Source organism: Puntigrus tetrazona, chromosome 11 (assembly GCF_018831695.1).
Source record: "Puntigrus tetrazona isolate hp1 chromosome 11, ASM1883169v1, whole genome shotgun sequence".
Lineage (NCBI taxonomy): Eukaryota > Metazoa > Chordata > Actinopteri > Cypriniformes > Cyprinidae > Puntigrus > Puntigrus tetrazona.
This window is the reverse complement of record NC_056709.1, coordinates 413,416-425,915: the sequence shown is the minus strand read 5'-3', so window position 1 is coordinate 425,915 and position 12,500 is coordinate 413,416. Positions and strand designations below refer to the sequence as shown.

Genomic DNA, 12,500 nt, shown 5'->3' with positions numbered 1-12,500 from the left:
CCTCCAGTGAATCTGTAGATCGTCACTCTTTCACTGATTCATCAAAGGCTCTGAATCTCTCACACACCCCGGGATTATTAATACACGGTCAGTCTCACGGACTCTGTTTACAGTCGTTCTGTATAGAAGCCGAGAAGCGCTCGAGCTCAGCCGGTTCGTCCTGTTCTACTGAGTCTCTGTTTCTACTCTTTCTGAAGTTTCTGTCTCGCGGCTCTCATTCAGTCGACCCTGACACCTCGAACACGAAACACACATCTCGGTGTTCCGGTGAACCCGCGGGCTCAGCACGATCACTCACCGTCACCTGAGGAGGAAGAGGAGGAGCAGGAGGATGAAGAGCCGCTGCAGTCTCCGGCCATGAGGACGCGAAGGTGACAGGAGCGGTGCGTGTCAAAATAAGAGTCCCGAGCGCAGGGTCACGTGACAGTCTGACGCGCAGCACGGGCAAAAAAGTCTTGTCAGCTGCTCTCTCTCTCTCTCTCTCTCTCTCTCTCTCTCTCTCTCTCTCTCTCTCTCTCTCTCTCTCTCTCTCTCTCTCTTTACGTTTTGTTACTGATCACATGACTACTTCTGAGCTCGTTATCACTAATGTATGAAGTGCACGACGTTGATTAAAAGCTAATAATTAAATTATAAAAACGTACATTTCAAATAATTTCAGGGCAAGGCTGCCAGGTCCTCCTCACAAAACTAACCCAATCACAGCCTTAACTAGGTTAAAATGGGGTTTGATTTAAACCACAAACTAAAGACTACCCACAGCAACCATATAAAATAACTTGTGTTCTGATTGTGTTCACACTGGAAACAATCAAAACTGAAAAGACAATAACTAATAGAATTTCATAATATAATAATTTGTTTTATTTTTATTTTTTTTATTTGTTTTGCTTGGCTTTTTGTTTAATTTCATTCAATAAATCCCGATCCGTGCTCCAGTCCAGTCGGTGGCGGAAATTAACCAATCAGCTGTCAGCAACCCAACAACCAGCCAATAAGCCCCGAAGAAGAAGAGGCGTGTCTGGCTCCGTCTGACAGACGAAGAAGAAGAAGAGCGTCGCGTGTAGTTCAGAGCGTGCAGCGAGCACGTGTTAAAGACGCTCTGCCAATAAGATCGAAGAAGAAGAAAAGAAGCACGTGTTATTTCTACCGGTCTAGTGGGCGGCAATGTACCTCTTCAGCGGAGTTAACTACCGCCATTAAACCTAAAAGAAGAAGAAGAAGAGATTTTCTCGGACAGCAGCAGGATGAGTGTGTCCATGCCGCAGAAGCGCTATTACCGCCAGAGAGCGCACTCCAACCCCATGGCTGACCACAGCTTCCAGTAGTAAGTGTGTGTGTGTGTGAGTGAGAGAGAGAGAGAGAGAGAGCGATGATGATGATGATGAAGATGATGGTGGTGTGTGTGTGTGTGTGTGAGAGAGAGAGAGAGAGATGATGATGATGATGATGATGATGGTGGTGGTGTGTGTGTGTGTGTGTGTGTGTGTGTGTGTGTGTGTGTGTGTGAGAGAGAGAGATGATGATGATGGTGGTGGTGGTGTGTGTGTGTGTGTGTGTGTGAGAGAGCGAGAGAGAGATGATGATGATGATGATGATGGTGGTGGTGGTGGTGGTGGTGGTGTGTGTGTGTGTGTGAGAGAGAGAGAGAGATGATGATGGTGGTGGTGGTGGTGGTGTGTGTGTGTGTGTGTGAGAGAGAGATGATGATGATGGTGGTGGTGTGTGTGTGTGTGAGAGAGAGAGAGATGATGATGATGGTGGTGGTGGTGGTGTGTGTGTGTGTGTGTGTGTGTGTGTGTGTGTGTGTGATGATGTGTGTGTGTGTGTGTGTGAGAGATGATGATGATGATGGTGGTGTGTGTGTGTGTGTGTGTGAGAGAGAGATGATGATGATGATGATGATGGTGTGTGTGTCTCGGTAGCCCCGTGTGCCCTGAGCTGATGGACTGGTCTCAGCTGTACCCGGAGTATTTCCAGCCGTTGAGCGGAAGCGAGAAACCGGACAAGCTCAGTGCTCAGGTGGAGTTCGCTGACATCGGCTGTGGATACGGAGGGCTTCTGGGTAATCAGCACTTATTAACTTATTGGAGAAATGTCTCTGATAAAATATTACCATTATTAGTCGCATCCAAAATAAACGTTTTTGTTCACATAACGTGTTCTATATTTATTTTATATATAAAAAGTTTATATATTAAATATATATATACTATTAAAAACATATATGTAAATACTTATACTGTATGTCTGTGTGTTTATATATACATAATATACACAGTTCACGCGTTATGTAAACAAGAACTTTTCTTTCAGTCATCTTTTGACAGCACTCATATGAACACACACACACACACACACACACACACTTGCATTTAACATGCATGTGTAATAAGCATTCTACATTACATCAATTAATTTCATGGTCTTATACAGTAAAGGTAGAGTCATTGATGAGATTATTAGTTCTGTATGTTTGGATCAAGTTATCGTTTCTTCTCAGACAGTTTTCAGAGTAAAGTCCAGGAACATGATATCTGTCGTATGTTTTGTTCCCGTGGTCTTGAGTCTGAATGTCATTGTTGATGCAGTTCCACCCCAGAGCTGCAGGGGGGCGCCGTTCACCAGCTCTAATGCTGTAAAGCACTGGAAGCATGGGCTGAGCACTCTCTAACCAGAACTGAGATTTGGCCGGTTGGACTGTAAGGTTCTGGCTGTATTAAAAGATTTGATTTTAGATGAATATTTGGCAACACCTTAGATTAGCTTAGAGAAGAGTTTTCGATACACTCCTGTTGCTTATCGATAGAAGGCTGTTAGTTGGGTTTAGGAGGATGAACACGTGAAGCGGACTCAGTCTCTGTCTGTGTGCTAGTTGCGTTATCGAAGCTGTTCCCCGAGCGGCTGGCTCTGGGTCTGGAGATCCGGGTGAAGGTCTCAGACTATGTCCAGGACCGCATCGTGTCTCTGCGAGCGGCTGAACCGGGCAGATACCAGAACATCGCCTGCCTGCGCAGCAACGCCATGAAGTACCTGCCCAACTTCTTCAGCAAGGGACAGGTCAGTGACGGGACCTCAGCCGCTGCTGCCGTGTCCTGAGCACACCACCTTACTGTAAATATTTAGACCTCACACTAGTGTGATATCATTCTGTCAGCCCCCCAGACATGACATTAACGACCGATCTGTTCTCAATACATGGTGCACGCTTTTAAAACCTTCACGCGTTCAGTCCAGTAAGTATCAGTTGCTTTGGTACAAAATGCATTCAGCAAAAATGAAAATATCTTTCCTAGCTCAAAGTCGCTCATTAATCAAAGAAAGCTGGCACTAGAACACACAGGGGCCCGTAGGGATGGCCCTAGGCAGGGTAATGGGCCCCACCAGTGCTGCCAGCAGTCTGAGGTGTTCAGAGAAAACACATAAAATGACCTTTTAAACATAAACGTATAACACATTGAGCTTACACGAGTAAAAACATTAAAGATAAAAAGCAGACCAGAGGAAATATTCAATGGTTTCTGTAATCTGAGATGTTTTCAGACAAACTTTTATTCGCTAAACCTTCGCTAAAGAACGGAGTTTGTTTTGCCTGATTGTAGCTTTTGCACCGTTCTGTGAGATGAAGCCGTGTCCACTCACAAAAGAATTTATTTGATAAAAACATGTCATTAAATGCTCTCTTTGTTGGGCAGCAGGTTTGAAAGTAGACTCAGACCCAAGTAAAAGCCATGTGCACGTGCTACGTGTGACTCGTGATTTTAAAGGGATAGTTCACTCAAGACATAATTTAGTGTGTATTGATAATAAAACAACCCTCTCTCGACTGAATAAAGGCCTCCTCTAATGAATCCATGTTTTTGCAAGACAAATATCCATATTTTAACTCAATAATCCCTTTTCTCTGACTTCTGCTGACTGTCGAACCCTGAAGCCAATAGGCCGTCTTTATAAGACTTGCTCTTGTACAGTGGCTATGAAAGTTCAGATTCAGCAAAAACTCAACTCATACATAATCATCAGTGAGTATTGTTATTGGTATAGTTTGCTGGTGTCTTTTCACATCTCTGTAGGCTAAAGTTCAAGTTATTCTGACCATAAGAGGTCTTTTTTTAGCTTTGAAATTCTTAGAGAAATCATAAGGATATTAATAAACAGTTGACCACTTATTACAAACGATGGGTTTGATGAAACAACAAGCACTTTTATCTTGGCGAGGTTGAGATGAAGGCGATGGTCTTTCATCCAGCAAGAAAAGTCTGGGAGACAAGCTGAGACGTGAGCAGCTACCTTCAGATCATCAGGATGGAATGAGAGATAGAGTTAAGTGTCATCAGCATAGAAGTGATATGAAAAGCCACGTTTCTGAACGACAGAACCTAGCGATGCCATGTAGACAGAAGAGAAGTGGTCCCAGAACAGAGCCCTGAGGCACTCCAGTAGTTGAAGGACCTATCTGAGAAGAGATGAGACTCAGTGCAGGTCCTGAGATGCCCTTCTCAATAGGGGTGACCGGAGGATCTGGTGCTTGATCATATCAAAAGCACTGGATGGATCCAGTAAGATAATTAATGAAGACTTGGGATCTGCTCTCATCAGTCTAAGGGCTTCGTTACTGAGAGCATGGCCGTGTAGGTTGAGCATCCACTTCTAAAGTCAAGCTGGTGTTCGTCGAGGAGGTTCTGAGTGAGAAAGGAAGAGACTTGGCTGAATGCCGTTTGTTCAAGTGATTTTACAATGAAAGGAAGAATGGAGAGCGGTCTGTTCTCTAAATACGCTGGGTTTCTGAATTAGTGGTGTTATATGAGCCTGTCTAAAAGCTGAGGGACAAACACCAGTGCTTGTTCTCACTAGAGTGCTGTGCTGAATTTAGTGAAACGCAGGCATGTATTTCACTAATTATTGGTCTTGTAGCTAATATCATCAAGCCTCAGGACACATCGACACTAATTTCCACACCAGAGTAAATAACTAAACACTTTCACTACAACTCTGCCTCGACTTGTTCTTGTCATCTGGTGGTCTATCCGCTGATCTACTGAACGTTAATAAACCTGGGATTTGTCCAATCCAGCAGCACACTCTAAGGCATAGGCTCATATACTTCAGCGGAGCAATACTGAAGCAAATAAATGTTTTATGTATAATGTGTAGTGCGAAGAAGACTGTCTAGACTTGCAGATGAGTTCATGGCCCAGCTGAGAAGGGTTGTGCCCTGTGGGGAAGATCCATCAAGTACCTGCACCTTAAAAAAACCAGGGTCAGAGGACAGACGTGTATAACGTGTAGGACGGGTCAGAAGAGCCTCTGAAGAGGGCAAAGGTACGACACCCACAGACAGACCCCTAGAGAGGGTTCATTCCTCATCACTAACCCAACAACTGATCCCCTCCAAGAAAAAGTCTTAAGTTAAAGTCATCAATAACATGTAGAAACCTGCACAAAACAACAATTATGTCATAGAGCAGGCCTCTATTGAAGCCATGGAATAACTAGATTCTGAGTTTATCTCACAATTCAGACGTTTTCTTGTTATTTTGAGAAAAAAAATCTGAATTATGAGAGATAGTGGTGCAATTAATTTCTTTAATTCCTTTTATGGAAACAAACTTTCATTGTCCTCTGAAGTCCATCAAGGTAAGCGCTTGTCTTCAGTTATCAGATGATTTAACCTTTTTTGATGATTCTTTCTTTTATCTTGAATGATGCTCTTATTTATCCATATCACTCTTTCGGTTCTCCACCAGTATGAGCTGATACTGATGTCTACTGTTGATTGTTCTGCTGTTAACTAAGATGCTGAATGCTGTTTTGTGCTCTTAACATGCCTTGTGCATCCAGGCTTATATCCTGAATATCCACAGTTAAAGAGGACTTTACGATATATTTCATGGTGTTGTGTAGTATTCACTAGTGAGTCTGTAGCTTCACTTGACTTCAATCATGCATCATTAAACTGCGCTGAGATGCACTTAAAGTCTTTCAGAGCCTGAACATCAGTAACACCACCGAAACTAAAACATGCCAGTGTCTCAGGGACGTAAATAATACCATCACCACACCTGAACATGACAAGAGGATGAAATAAATGAGACTGAAATGATCCTTTAGAGCCGGAGGGCTTTTGGCATGAAACGTACATGCACAACCCCAAAGTAAACACACAGTTCTATTTACAGCACCTTTCTTGCTGCTTTCTTTTAGTAAAGCCTTAATTAACACAGTGTTTTTCCACCTTGTGAAATGGGGCCTAAAAAGACAGCCAGGGGCCCTGCTGCTCCCAGTAATTATCCTGCAGTTTGTCTGTCTTTATTTATTTGCCTAATAAAAACTAGTGTGCAGAGTTATTCTAATATTAGCCGCTGATGTAAAGGGGAGCGGCTGTATTCCCCCACTGCGGGCCACGGCAGGAGCACAAGGTGGTCTTAGGTGTAATAAAAGCTGACGAAGGGGGAATTCCAGGCGAGCGGCAGGTTAGTCGACAACCCCCTCACTTGTCTGCATGGGCTTCAGTGAGAAGAAATGCTGACGGTGGAGTGCAGATCACCCAGTGGATCGAGTCCATTGATATAGATCGGAGATTCCTGCTTGGCCGTCTTCACATTAAGAGGCCAGCTAGATCAGTGGGCTAAGTGTTTTAAAGTTTGACCATTCCATAAACCAAAGCACAAACCATCGGTACTAGCAGTGTGACTGAAGCAACAATGTCAGGCGTTATGAACGTCAGTGTTTAAGGGGCAGGGGAGATTGGCAGCCTTGGCATGAATATGGTGGCAATGCATGCATTCTGCGTGGGCTACAGGTCCAAGAACTGTTCTTCCAGTAGAGAGGAGACTGCAGTCGTTTCAGGTGCATCTTGTTACAGACCACCGTCCTGTTTGAATCTGTGCCCCTCTCTCTCAGACCTAGTCCCTCAGGAACCCGGTAAAGAGGCTTGATCTAATGCTGCTTCTCCACTGCATGGTACAGTTTGGTGCGGTTCACTTTTGTGGGGTTTTTTCCATTGGGTACAGTACCTGGTGCTTTTTTCCCAAGCACATCGCACCGTTACCAAAACGTGACGTGTACACTTTATTAAACACTGATTGGCTACTACCTTCATCACCTGAAGTAGCTTGAGACAAACCGCTAGATTGAAATCGTCACAGCCAGCGAAAGAACGAACGCAAGTGTTTAGAACGAGCGCTCCCTTCTTTTAACAACCAAAAAATGTTCGGTGGTCTGTTTGGGAGTACAGACGTTCCTCTCCTTGATAGTTGAGGAGCGGATCGAGCAAGAGCGATGCGGAATGAAAGAGTCTTTCCAGAATAATCCCGCCCACTTTAAAGCAGAACTAAACTGCAGTGGAAACATAAACCGAACAGAGCAGTGCTTTACTGAGTCGTACCATGTGGTGGAAAAGAGCTTTAAGGTACAGGTAAGGCTTTGAGAACATCACCCTGATTTTTCGAATCCTTCATACAGTATACTGATATACAGTAACTTTCTCGTACAACTTTCTTGTACATGCATCCATTATTCCACAAGGTGGCGACACCAACCTGCGCTGTTTTACCTTGGGAGAAGTACAAAACAAGCACAACAAACTACTGAAGACGGCAAAAACAATATACAAGTACTTGTGTGGGGAAATATCGGTGACTGTATATCCGTGTTTATCTGTTTCATCGCTCTTAAAGGAACATGCTGCTATTTTTGAACATTTTTTCCAACTCCCCTTGAGTTTACCCCCAACCCTTTTTTTTATATGCATTCAGCTGATCTATGGGTCTGGCGGTATCTGTCGCTTGGCATAGATTATTGAGTCTGATTGGACCATTAGCATCAAGCTTAAAAACTGTGTAATATCACTGCTCCTGCTACAGTCATGGTAAAAAAAGTTCTTTGATTATTACGCTGGAGAGTATAGTTCCTAGTTATATCAGCCTAGAAAGTCACAACTTTTTGTTTTCCATTGGTTTTAGTACATAATAGAAATACAGAAGTCAAGTTTTAAATAGGAAAAATAATGAAACTCTTTGGTTATTTTTATTGTTATTGAATCAGATTCAATCATTTATGCTGAGCTATGGCTAAAAGTGCTACCGACAGACCCAGAGAACGGTAAGAGTCAACACTTTAACTCCAGGTGAGTTATAAAATTGTGCCACTTTTTTTGAAAAGAGGTTGTTTAGAGAAAAGGGAATGAATGAATCTTTCTAGTTTTTCCTGTGTTTGTGCATGCTTGATGTTTTCCAGACGAGATAAATCCACCTCAGAAGCGTGGGAACAATCATGGCCACCATATTGAGTGATTCAAACCAAAGTGCTTGAACCTGGCCACTGAACGATTTCAAGTGGTACAACTAATCAACACTTTGCCACCAAAGTTTACATCATAGTCCTCGATATACAGTGAAGTTTGTTCATTCTTTTGTTATAAAAGAAGATAAACTGATGACAAACATCTTGGCGCCATCCATGCTTCTGACTTCTGAGAGTGGCAATATGTTAATATGCTTTGCTCACAATTACAAAATAAACACAACGAAGATGTTAAGAAAACGGCAAAGAAAGCATCTGATCATAGTGATGTAGATGTTTGCAGCAGATCTCCAATTCAGCACTCCAGTAAAACTAAAGGTGTTTACTAACTGAAGCAAACTTTTCTGTAAAGTTCAATTTGGCAAGCTGTTTCAAACTCCTGAAACAAACATCAAACCAGCTTTGTTTTGGCCTGATTTAGTTTGGAATACCGTCACACCAGTTCGTTCTTTGATTTAGTCCGAGTCACCTTTTTTTGGAGATACTAATCAAACTTAAATACTTGTGTAGGTGTTCCACTACATGCATTTGTTTTTAGGTTATATAATTTTGTTTACAATTTAAATGAATCTAAATAGGATATAGCTGCAGATTTCTATCTTGAACTTTAGTTGAAAAAGCCTGTTGGTTTGAGTTTTGTCATTGTTTGTCTAAGTGTTTTTTATTGAATGCATTTTATTCCAAAGCGATGTGATCCACACTTTAGACTGCCGTTGTGCTCACCGTGTAAAGTTTTGAAAAAGTGACAAAGTATTGAGAAATGTGTCGTAGTGACTGTATCCAAAAAAAAAAAAATCAGTCATTGTGAAACCATGCACATATTTATAAAATAATCACTTAGAAATTGGTGGTAAATACACAAAAAAGAGTGCACTCTTATTACTCGTGTCATCAGAAAGGGTTGCCTTCTGTTTTATAGTAAGTGCACTAACCTAGTGTGCCTTTCTAACACAACATAACACGGTTAGGTTAGGTTTCAGTGTGGGTTAGTACCTATTTATTAAGTTATTGTAGCATGTAATATGTACATGTGTAGCAGGACTGTAAAATAAAGTGCTACCAAGATCTCCACAGTTCCACAAAGCACCAGTAACTCTTCTGTCATTTGCAGCTCAGCAAGATGTTCTTTCTCTTTCCGGATCCACACTTTAAGAAAACCAAGCACAAATGGCGCATTATTAGCCCTACGTTACTGGCGGAGTATGCATACACGCTGAGAATCGGGGTAAGAACACTTTCCTCTTTAATGAGCCATTTAAAACAAATGAAAGCACAATGTTGAGCGCAAGCCTTTAATTGCTAGCACATTTTGCGCCGGTTTAAATCCTTAATTAACTCTCAGCATTGACCTGAAAGCACCTTCCTCCCGCTGTCAGAGCCGTGCTGTATAGCTTTCAGTCCTTTCATGTGTAAATGCTCTTTGTGAGGCTGTGCAGAGCATGTTTATATTTATTTGCTTTACCTTAGAGTTATTTGTATAGAATGAGAGGAAGCGTGCCAATCTTGTCATATTATCTCTATATGGCCTCTTGTGTGCACGTCTGTCTGAAAGTGTGTGTGTGTGTGTGTGTGTGTGTGAGAGTAAGAGAGAGACGGCACCGGGGGAGGTCGATGAGAACAGAACAATGCCAGGCTTGTGTTTGTGAAGGTGGGTTATTAATACAGATGGAGTGCTGTGGCTCGCTGGGGTTGAGCAGACGTCTGGAGAGACTCTCAGAAGAGCCGCTTAGCAATGAATATATGGATATTTGTCCAAAGTTAAGATGGAAGCGGTGGGGACAAAGGTAAAATGAGCTAAACGCGCTGTATGGACAAAAGTATTGGCACCCCCTTCTTTTGGATAAATGTAAGTAGTTACTGTATTTCCATCTCAGCTGCAGGTTTCTGATGTCAATGACTGTCTCACATATATATACAAGTCATTGGTGTCTGGGGCTTGCAGAGGTTTCTACAGAACAGTCAAACACTGACTCAATCGATCACTTTCCTCATACACAGAGGCACTTTCATGTTAGAATAGAAAAGGGTCCTGTCCAAACTGTTGCACACAATTCCCTAGAACATCATCATGAGCTTAAACATTAAGGTTTGTACTCCTAAAAATGACTAAAGTAGTCAAACCTGTTCATTGGAAGGAAGTGTCCCAATACTTGTCCATATAGTGCATGTTTGGTGATTGGGGGCTCAATTAAAGGGATAGTTCACCCCAAAATAAAAAGAATTCTGCCATTAATTAAAACGCATGTCTTTCCAAACCTGTTTGTTTATCTTCTGAACACAAATTAAGAAATGTAATGAATTCCCTGTCGGGATCCTTGCTGTCTATGGGAGCTCTCGGACTGCATCAAATTATCTTGTGTTCTGAAGATGATCAAAGTCTCACAGGTTTGGAACGACGTGAGGGTGAGTAATGAATGACCGAATCTTCACTTTTGAGTGAACTATGCCTTTAAAGTTAGATAAAGCTAGAGATCTGTTGGACGAAGTGCTGAATACTCAAGTCCCTTCCCAGAATCATATCTTCCAGTTATTCTGTCTGTGCTGCATGCAGAGTAAACGCCAGTGACACGGCCGATAAGATCCCGTGTTTGCTGTGCTGCTATTTTGATCCGTCTGTCAGGGAAATCTGTTACGGTTCAAAGTATTTAAGGCATTGATTTTCGCGTACAGTGTGCTGGGCAAGAGTCGGATCAATAGCAGAGAGGTGTGTGAGCACGTTCTGCTCTCTGCGGGGAAATCTCTGCTCTTTCAGTGAACGAGCGCTCCGTGTGTGTTCCTCCGCAGGGTCTAGTGTACACCAACACGGACGTCGAGGAGGTCCACGACTGGATCGTCAAGCACTTCAGCGAACACCCTCTCTTCTGCAGAGTGTCTGATGAAGAACTGGTACGTTTACCTCTTTCAGTGAGTCGAGACACATTTGTCAGGCCTGAGTTCCTGAACACGTGACGCCGGCTGTGATTAACGTGCTGATTGGTCGCAGGCTGATGACATCATCATTAGTCACCTGGGAACATGTACGGAGGAGGGGAAGAAGGTTCAGAGAAACGGAGGCAAGAATTTCTTAGCAGTTTTCCGCAGACTGGAGGATCCTCAAACATGACGCTCCTCGAATGAAGCCGTCGAATCGCTTCCATCTCAGAAGATTTGGTTCTGTTATTTTTCAATGTGAATAAACGCTCTTCTTTATATTAAATGTTTATTATATTAGGCCTGTCTCTCGGTTTCTTGTGTCTGAACTCCATGTGGATGCACACAAACACTTACTTCATGATCGTTTTGAGTTTGCTGGACACATCAAGTACTGAGAGCTTCACGTGATCTGAAGAACAATCTCCACCAGAGTACACACGTTTACAGCTAAGGTTCACTTTTAGTGTTTAGTATTGTTTTTGTTTTTCTTCATGGTGACTCATTGCTGCCTTTATTTTTTTCCACTCAACTATGTTGTAATACATTGAAGAAAAAGAATAGTTGAGTTTACTACAAAGAAGTTAAAGGTAAATGGTTGCTATCAGTTTCTAGTAATGTACTGAGTCAGAATCAAGGAAGAAAAAGCTCCTTTCAGAAAGCTTCTTTCTTGGCTCGACCTTTGACCTTCTCTCCACATAACTTCACCCGTCACCTCGCTCCTAAACTTAGAGCTCTAGTTTGACCTGTTCACGTGATCTTCATCGTGTCTTTGGCTGGACCCTGAAGACCGTGATCTGGGCTCAGAGTCTTTTCCTTTTGCAGTCAAACCCACATCTGCAGGAGAAACACAATATAATACAACAATCTGCAGCAGAAAACCAGGGATAAGGGTTTGATACGTCACCTGAAAGCTGAATAAATGATCTTACACCGATGTTTGTTAGGATCAGACACTATTAGGCTGAGATAGAACTGTGTGAAGATCTTTAATCTGAGGGAGCAAAAAATATCCAAAGTTCTTAGCAATGCATCAACTGATCGACGGTGAAGATTTGATATATTAACGGTAAGAAAATACCTTCCTGGAACGTGACCTTTACTTCATATCCTGATTATTTGAACATATTGTTGGTTATTGCTGCAGATACAGCTGAACCCAGAGGATCAATCCACAGAAAGACCTCTTCACATGACCCTGCTGACCTTCGGACCGGTCTTCCAGGCAGTGTTTGAGAGCCGTGTTTGTGCTGCGTCTGATTAGAACCAGTGCTTTCAGAAGTCAT

General features: G+C 42.6%; 2 protein-coding genes across 2 annotated transcripts in view; one reads left to right on the top strand and one right to left on the bottom strand.

The window, feature by feature from the left end:
- slc11a2 (solute carrier family 11 member 2) overlaps positions 1 to 436 on the bottom strand; it is a 12,847-nt gene extending 12,411 nt beyond the window's left edge. Inside the window, exon 1 of the mRNA XM_043251539.1 lies at positions 299 to 436. The gene's annotated coding sequence lies outside the window, so the exon portion shown is untranslated. The remainder of the gene's footprint in view (positions 1 to 298) is intronic.
- On the top strand, positions 251 to 11,514 carry mettl1 (methyltransferase 1, tRNA methylguanosine). The gene is made up of 7 exons (XM_043251541.1): positions 251 to 383; positions 940 to 1,327; positions 1,926 to 2,065; positions 2,876 to 3,060; positions 9,416 to 9,529; positions 11,089 to 11,190; positions 11,288 to 11,514. The coding sequence occupies exons 2-7, from the start codon at positions 1,248 to 1,250 to the stop codon at positions 11,405 to 11,407; spliced, it is 741 nt and encodes a 246-aa protein (XP_043107476.1). The 5' UTR covers positions 251 to 383; positions 940 to 1,247; the 3' UTR covers positions 11,408 to 11,514.
- Positions 11,515 to 12,500: the final 986 nt, after the last annotated feature.

Coding starts and splice junctions, on each gene's coding strand:
- mettl1 (XM_043251541.1), top strand. CDS start 1,248: ATGAGTGTGTCCATGCCGCAGAAGCGCTATTACCGCCAGAGAGCGCAC. Junction 2,066..2,875: donor TGGATACGGAGGGCTTCTGG/GTAATCAGCACT, acceptor TCTGTGTGCTAG/TTGCGTTATCGAAGCTGTTC. Junction 9,530..11,088: donor CATACACGCTGAGAATCGGG/GTAAGAACACTT, acceptor GTTCCTCCGCAG/GGTCTAGTGTACACCAACAC.